An 8,201-nucleotide genomic window follows, 5' to 3' on the forward strand; every position below is an offset into this window, starting at 1 on the left:
TACAGGCGCCCGCCACCTCGCCCGGCTAGTTTTTTTGTATTTTTTAGTAGAGACGGGGTTTCGCCGTGTTCGCCAGGATGGTCTCCATCTCCTGACCTCGTGATCTGCCCATCTCGGCCTCCCAAAGTGCTGGGATTACAGGCTTGAGCCACCGTGCCCGGCGGGCATGATTTAAAGAGAGAAAATGTAAGAAAACCTGGAAAGACTAAGAAGAGTTCTCATGTGGAAAAAAATATAATTGACAGTTAACAGGGACAGATCATCCTTACCAGCCTGGAGGAATACTGCAGAGGAAAGAGCTTAAGATGTTAAATACTCTCTTATCTCCTGTATTTACCACCATTTCCTCTCTTGCTGAACAGTCCTTGAAAATGAAAAGGAGTTTGTCCCAACTGCTCTTTGATGATAGCCCCAAGGCAGATAGCATCAACCTCATCAAAGACCAAAAAACAAATAAACAAACAAAAATCCCTCCAGTAGGCAATGAAACACCACAAAAAGAGCAAGGGCTATAGATGATATACCAAGAGCTATAGATGGATGAGGTTGGACAAGTCACATAACCTCTGTGAGTGTCAGTTTCCTCATTTGTTTGTTGTGAGGAATAAATGAAATAATATCTGTAAAATGCCTGACAGGTAGAAGTCACCAAAAGGAACAGAAGTTCCATTCCATCCCCCTAAGGAAAGACAGGGAATGGCCAGAATCTTCCTAACCAAATGAGTAGTAGTTTCAAGGAGAGATCAAGAGAAAACACTACTTCTTGGATATTTTGGCTAAGTAGTTATTTGAAGTACAGTTGACTGGTTATTTTAAGTCATATCTCATAGACTCTTCCCAATCATAGGCTGGCTGTGTAGTTTTCTGAACTTTGCTCTGGTGGTCTTCTTCTTCTCCTTCTCCTTCTCCTTCTCCTTCTCCTTCTCCTTCTCCTTCTCCTTCTCTTCTTCTTCTTCTTCTTCTTCTTCTTTCTTCTTCTTCCTCCAGGCTGGAGTGCAGTGTCACGATCTTGGCTCACTGCAACCTCCGCCTCCTGGGTTCAAGCGATTCTCCTGCCTCAGCCTCCCAAGTTGCTGGGATTACAGGTGCCTGTCACCATGCCCAGCTAATTTTTTGTATTTTTAGTAGAGACGGGATTTCACAATGTTGGCCAGGCTGGTCTCTAACTCCTGACCTCAAGTGATCCGCCAGCCTTGGCCTCCCAAAGTGCTGGGATTACGGGCATGAGCCACCACACCTGGCCTTATTATTCTTAATAGTATTTTATCTTATGAGCAAAGATAAGAGCCCAAGATGGTTTAGTTTACTGATTCTGCAAGTGCTATTTCTATTAATTCTTTGGCACAGTGCAGTTTGTATGATGGCTGAACTCTTGTTAATAAGCTTCGTCTTTCTGAATTCTGCTGCTCCATAGGGAGCTAGGAGGCTGCAAAAGGTGGCCATGTAAAAATCTTTGCATTTATAGTTTAATAAAGAGAACATTATAACACTGGAACTTTATATTTTAAATGAAGAGCTGTGTGTCTATTATTTCTCCTCCCCCATTTCTTTCTTTCTATGAACAACAGTGGCGTGTGTGTGTGTGTGTGTGTTTGAGACACTCATGTCACTTCCATTTCCACCCTTCACCCCGAGTGGAGCTCAGGGTCCGCATATTTTGTGGTCAAACTGACTCTGTAGGCTACTGAAATTGTTTTTTTTTTTTTAAATGGGGCCTTTACTGGCCAGGCACGGTGGCTCATACCTGTAATTCCAGCACTTTGGGAGGCCAAGGTGGGCAGGTCACCTGAGGTCAGGAGTTCAAGACCAGCCTGGCCAACATGGGGAAACCCTACCTCTACTAAAAATACAAAAATTAGTCAGGCATGGTGGCATGTGCCTGTAATCCCAGCTACTTGGGAGGCCGAGGCAGGAGAATTGCTTGAACCCAGGAGGTGGAGGTTGCAGTGAGCCAAGATTGTGCCACTGTGCTCCAGACTGGGCAACAAAGCAATACTCCGTCTCAAAAAAAAAAAAAAAAAAAAAAAATGAGGCCTTTAACAATAAGTACCCACAGAAACTTTACCCTCTAACTACTTCTTAACTCAGAGCTGTGTGTTACACACCAACCTTCTGGAGGACTCAAAGATGAATCCGTTTCCTTTCACATTATTGAGTGATGGACCAGTGGCGCCTAAGGAAGAGCTACCACATTTTCAGGCTGTGTGAGTCTGGACTGGATCACAAGAAATAGGAGAAAAGCAGTCAAAGAAGGTGATACCAAATCATGGCAATTCTGGTAGACCTCTAGCTCGATGATGTAGAGGTGGAGGCCATTTCACCTTTTGCTCAGAGGGGCGATGGCTAGTGAGAGACTTGCTTACTTCCTCATAGTCAAACCAGCACCAAACCCTGCCCCAATACAGATACTTGAGAGAGAGGAAGACTTCCTCTTGTACAAACTGGATTTGTTCTAAAACAGAAAAAGAGTAGAGGCAGCTTCCAGAAGGACCTGTCTTATAGGAAGTAAGAGCAGGGGCCAAGAGTGAAACAGATGGTGGGTCTAAGCAGGGAATGTATCCACTAAGAGCCTACAACAAAACTAAAGGTAAAATGCTGCCTGCGATCTATTCAACTAAGAGAAGTACACCAGACGTGGTTTGCTGGGATGCTTCTGACCCCCATTTACTGGTCATGGTACTCAATTTGTTTAGGGTTTTATTTTTTATCCTGTAATTAGAGTCTTTGATTGTGAAGAGGTACTTAATTATAATTTGCCACAAGAACGATTGTGGTATGATTACAGGGATCTCAATGAGTTGGTAGTTCCTGAGAATAGAGTAGTATTATTTGGTTACCACTACTCCTGAGTAAATGCATAATTGTAATGTTAAAATGAACCTCTTTGAGGTTAGAGCTAAAACTGAGTGTTGGAAAGGGCTGATTGTAAACTCATCAATTTGTCACTCCAGTGAGAGATCATTTAAACTAGGCAGTCAGGGTGTGTGGCAGGGTGGAGGGAAAGGTTTGCACTCTTGCCCAATTTTTCTTAAAATCTAATTTACAGAATATTGAATTAATCCACCTCCAGAAGATGGTGGCATACACATGGTAGATAAGTGGCAAAGCGATCGTCCAGAACACCCCTGGTGTTCCTTTGACCTATTTTCGTCTCCCTAGCATGAGAATAGAACCTCCTACACCACAGGAAAGAGCAAAATAACAGTGTGGATAGCCCCCAGGCTTTGATAAAATTCACTCCCTTGCTTTCCTAGTGTGAGCAATAATCTGCTTAAAAAGTAGAAAAAAAAAAAACAAAAAAACTGCTGACTTTATTCATTCTTCTTCCACGGTGCCACCAAAAGCATAAGGAGTTACTGAAAAAAAAAAAAAAAAAATTCCCCCCCCCCACCCCGCCATAGGAAAAATCCCTACCTCTAATAAAACTTGAGTGGAGGGCTGGTGGTTTTTTCATTACTTACTTAGTGTTTTTGTTGTTATTGTTTTTGGTTTTGTTTTTTGAGACGGAGTTATGCTCTTCTTGCCCAGACTGGAGCATAATGGCACAATCTCGGCTCACTGCAACCTCCACCTCCCGGGTTCAAGCAATTCTCCTGCCTCAGCCTCCCAAGTAGCTAGGATTACAGGCACCCGCCACTACGCCCGGCTAATTTTTGTATTTTTAGTAGAGATGGGGTTTTGCCACGTTGGCCAGACTGGTCTGGAACTGCTGACCTCACAGGTGATCCGCCAGCCTCGGCCTCCCAAAGTGCTGGGATTAAAGATGTGAGCCACCAAGCCCAGCCTAGTGTTCTATTTTTATGACAGCATTTGTTTTCACTTTATCTTTCCAATGAAAGTTTGGAATTAGTAATAATATAACATTGTGCATAAACTGTAAGTGAATAACTGATATGAAGTGTTGCTTGGTGTGAATAAAAAAGCCAATGGTGACTTTGGGGATTTTATTTGTCTTTCTGTGTTTCAGTTACCTAAATGGAATCCTTCTGGAGTATTGTAGGTTTGGGGAGGCTAAATAAGTTGCGTTTCATAAATGAACAGAGGTGGCATTTATATCAGTAAGACAGTTAGTTGCATCAATTTTGCCTGATGCTGTCTAAAAGAACTAATTTAAGCTAAATGGGGAAAAGGTCAGAAAACAACAACTACCCCCCCCAACACACACACACACCAACAACAACAACAAAAAATATGTTTTCAACTTTAGAACAAAGCTTCTATCTTTTGTAGCTCTGTCAGTGGGTATGGGCAAAATCAGTTGGGCAGCAGTTAATGTGTGTCCATAACTGCAGGTGCAGCCTCCATATCCTTATTAGTTCCCTTGGTTACAGACCCCAGTGGGACAATGTTTGAAAAATTACATTCACTGTCTAGGAAATTGGGAACTGAAAGTCCAATATTTGCCTCAGTGGAGTTCTGGCACCTGCATTATCCCTTCTGGGTATATCAAGATCAACAGCTGCACAGATACTTGCTTTTCACAGATTCTACACATATCATATAAAGGTGAATAGTGTAAAGCTACCTCTACACCTTACTAAGCACACAGGTGTGTGCCATTTAACATCTAGAGCATTCCATTGCCTTATACAAGAACCCAGTTTATATGAGCTCACAACATCGAACCAATCCCCCTAATTCAGTGTGCATCCATACCTGAAACCTGACAGAGCTGGGGGCTGTGGGAGGAGGGTGGTAGGAAGAAATTATTTTGTGAGCTGTACACATTTTTGTTCCATTTGAAACTAGGTAGCTAGGCTGAGGGGGAACCAAGAGGGATGAGGATTAATGTCCTGGGTCCTCAGGAACTTTCATTATCAACAGCACACAGGTGAGCTCCAGAAAGAAGAAGCTATGGCCGCAGTGATTCTGGAGAGCATCTTTCTGAAGCGATCCCAACAGAAAAAGAAAACATCACCTCTAAACTTCAAGAAGCGCCTGTTTCTCTTGACCGTGCACAAACTCTCCTACTATGAGTATGACTTTGAACGTGGGGTAAGTTTCTCGACTATGAAACCTGAGTTTCAAGATGTCAAGGACTTGGCCTTAGATCTTTCTTGGGGAAGAGGTAAATTTTCATTGGTAGGAAGAGGGGGGTAGAATGGACCTAAGTCCCTTCAAATTCAGCAAAGTATTTCCTAGCCTATAACTAGCTAAAGCCGGCAAGTCAAAGGTCCTAAGAAGCCACAAGGAAAATATTACCGTGGAATCTTGGAATTGATGAGCACTCATGAAATGATTATTGAGAATGAAATTGAAGAGTTGGAAATTGCTTCCTTACTTCCTATGAGGAAGGCACATACAGTCATTCACTCTTCCATGGTATTTGCCCTCCATTTGGTAGTCAAAGATTAGATTCATAGATCTGGAAGGATTTTTTTTTCTTCCCCCACATGACAGGTCCTGATGTAGCCTGTGGGTGCCACCTCACTATGTTGAATGATTAGATAACAAAATCTAATCATCTGGTTGCTTAATTCCTCTTAATCTTTCTCCGTTTTCTTCCTCATTCTATTTCTCAGAGAAGAGGCAGTAAGAAGGGTTCAATAGACGTTGAGAAGATCACTTGCGTTGAAACAGTGGTTCCTGAAAAAAATCCTCCTCCTGAAAGACAGATTCCGGTAAGAAGAGACCAATGTCTGAGACGGGGAACAGCAGATGTGAAGAAATTTGCAACTTTTAAATTCTCTGTAAATAGACTGGTGATGCTGTGCAATGTGGAACACAGTCAAGTTTCCTTTAAAAAATCTTCACTCTACCACATTGGTTATAAAGAATCTTAGCTTCTTTCCTTCAGATTCAGAACATCTCACTAAACCTGGAAAATTTGTTAACACAAACTTTTAAATGATGCTATATCAAGTTTTCAAACTAATCAGAGATCATTGGTTTTATTCCCTCAGTTACCAGGATCAGATTTAGAGGCTTGAGTAAGTCTGAATGCCAGAATCCTAGGGCTCTGAGTCACATGATATTCTTTAATACCTTACTATTCATTCTCCTCTCACTTTCCAGAGCAAGAGGCATAAAACTTACTGACTTTTGAGTTCACTTTTAAAAAATATATATCAATTTCAGTATTTCTTTCTTTCTTTTTCTTTTTTTTTTTTTTTTTGAGACGGAGTCTCGCTCTGTCGCCCGGGCTGGAGTGCAGTGGCCGGATCTCAGCTCACTGCAAGCTCCGCCTCCCGGGTTTACGCCATTCTCCTGCCTCAGCCTCCCAAGTAGCTGGGACTACAGGCGCCCGCCACCTCGCCCGGCTAGTTTTTTGTATTTTTTAGTAGAGACGGGGTTTCACCGTGTTAGCCAGGATGGTCTCGATCTCCTGACCTCGTGATCCGCCCGTCTCGGCCTCCCAAAGTGCTGGGATTACAGGCTTGAGCCACCGCGCCCGGCCTCTTTTTCTTTTTTTAAACAGAATCTCGCTCTGTTACCCAGGCTGGAGTGCATTGGTGCCATCTTGGCTCACTGCAACCTTCATCTCCTGGGTTCAAGCAATTCTCATGCCTCAGCCTCCCAAGTAGCTGGGAGTACAGGTGTGCAACACCATGCCTGGCTAATTTTTCATTTTTTTTAGTAGAGACAGAGTTTCACCATGTTGGCCAGACTGGTCTCAAACTCCTGGCTTCAAGTGATCCGCCTGCCTCAGCCTCCCAAAGTGCGGAGATTACAGGAGTGAGCCACCCACTGTATCTGACCATTTTCGGTATTTTCTTGATTGCAAGAGAATTGCATATTTATTATAGAAACTCTGGAATATATAAAAAACACAAAAAGATTAAAATGATGCATAATCCTGTTACCCAGTTAAAACAACTATTAACATATTGGTGTACCTAGACTTACAGATGTTTTTCTTCACTAAGAACACATACACATACACTTATATATATGTTATACATTTAAAACATAGACTCATAGTACACATCTTGCTTTGTAACCTACTTTTTCAATGTAACGATACGTGGGAAACTTTTCCTCATGGCAATAGATATTCTCTAATAACATGTTTTTAATGACTGCATGGTATTCCCTATTATGGATGTATTGTAATTTGTTTAACTAATCTCCCATTATTACACATTCAGTTTGTCTACAAGTGCTTGATAGTATAAACCATGTTGAGAGGAACAATCTTGCATACATCTTTCTGTACTTTTTTTATTCTTTTCCTTAATGATAATTTCTTAGAAGTAAAATTTTGTTCTTCTCTTTAAGAAAATCTGTGCACTTTGGTTATTTTTATCTTTTTATTTCATTTTCTAGAAGTGGAATTGAATTTCATACACACCTACAAGCTATGTATGACAGTGCCTGTTTCTGTACATTTTTTCCAACACTTGATATTTTATGTTGTTGTTATTATTATTATTATTATTATTTGAGACGGATTCTCGTCTGTCACCCAGGCTGGAGGGTAGTGGTGCGATCTCTGCTCACTGCAACTTCCACCTCCAGTTCAATTGATTCTCTTTTCCCAGCCTCCTGAGTAGCTGGGACTACAGGTACCCACCACCACACCCGGCTAATTTTTGTATTTTTAGTAGAGATGGGGTTTCACCAGGTTGGCCAGGCTGATCTCGAACTCCTGACCTCAAGTGATCCTCCCACCTCGGCTTCCCAAAGTGCTGGGATTACAAGCGTGAGCCACTGTGCCCGGCTCAACACTAGATATTTTAAATACTAGTTAATTTGACAGCCAAGAAAAATAGCATTTCAGGCGGGGCACGGTGGTTCACGCCTGTAATCCCAGCACTTTGGGAGGCCAAGGCAAGTGGATCATGAGCAGGAATTTGAGACCAGCCTGACCAACATGGTGAAACTCCGTCTCTACTAAAAATACAAAAATTAGCTGGACATGGTGGCGTGAGCCTGTAATCCCAGCTACTCGGGAAGCTGAGGCAGGAGAATTCCTCGAACCCGGGAGGTGGAGGTTGCAGTGAGCCTAGATCGCACCACTGCACTCCAGGCTGGGGGACAGAGCAAGACTCCATCTCAAAAATATATATATAGCATTTTATTGCTAACTTATTTTGCAATTTCTTTTATTCATAAAGTTGGTCTACTGCTCGTTTATATTTTATTTGTGAATTGCCCATTAATTTTTGGTCCTTTTCTTTTTTTTTTTTTTTTTTTGAGACGGAGTCTCGCTTTGTCGCCTAGGCTGGGGTGCAGTGGCCGGATCTCAGCTCACTGCAAGC

General features: G+C 42.2%; 1 protein-coding gene across 3 annotated transcripts in view; it reads left to right on the top strand.

Moving 5' to 3' along the window:
• Nucleotides 1–8,201, top strand: part of BTK (Bruton agammaglobulinemia tyrosine kinase) — a 38,465-nt gene that overhangs the window by 6,963 nt on the left and 23,301 nt on the right. The window contains exons 2-4 of one of the 3 annotated variants that reach the window (XM_011954545.1): nt 2,089–2,253; nt 4,825–4,995; nt 5,523–5,621. In XM_011954545.1, the coding sequence (XP_011809935.1) occupies nt 4,855–4,995; nt 5,523–5,621 (240 nt within the window). In that variant the 5' untranslated portion in view covers nt 2,089–2,253; nt 4,825–4,854. Of the gene's footprint in view, nt 1–2,088; nt 2,254–4,374; nt 4,550–4,824; nt 4,996–5,522; nt 5,622–8,201 lie in introns of all 3 variants that reach the window. The other 2 variants (XM_011954544.1, XM_011954543.1) reach the window with 2 other exon arrangements.

This window comes from Colobus angolensis, unplaced genomic scaffold (assembly GCF_000951035.1).
Source record: "Colobus angolensis palliatus isolate OR3802 unplaced genomic scaffold, Cang.pa_1.0 Scaffold385, whole genome shotgun sequence".
In the NCBI taxonomy this organism is placed as follows: domain Eukaryota; kingdom Metazoa; phylum Chordata; class Mammalia; order Primates; family Cercopithecidae; genus Colobus; species Colobus angolensis.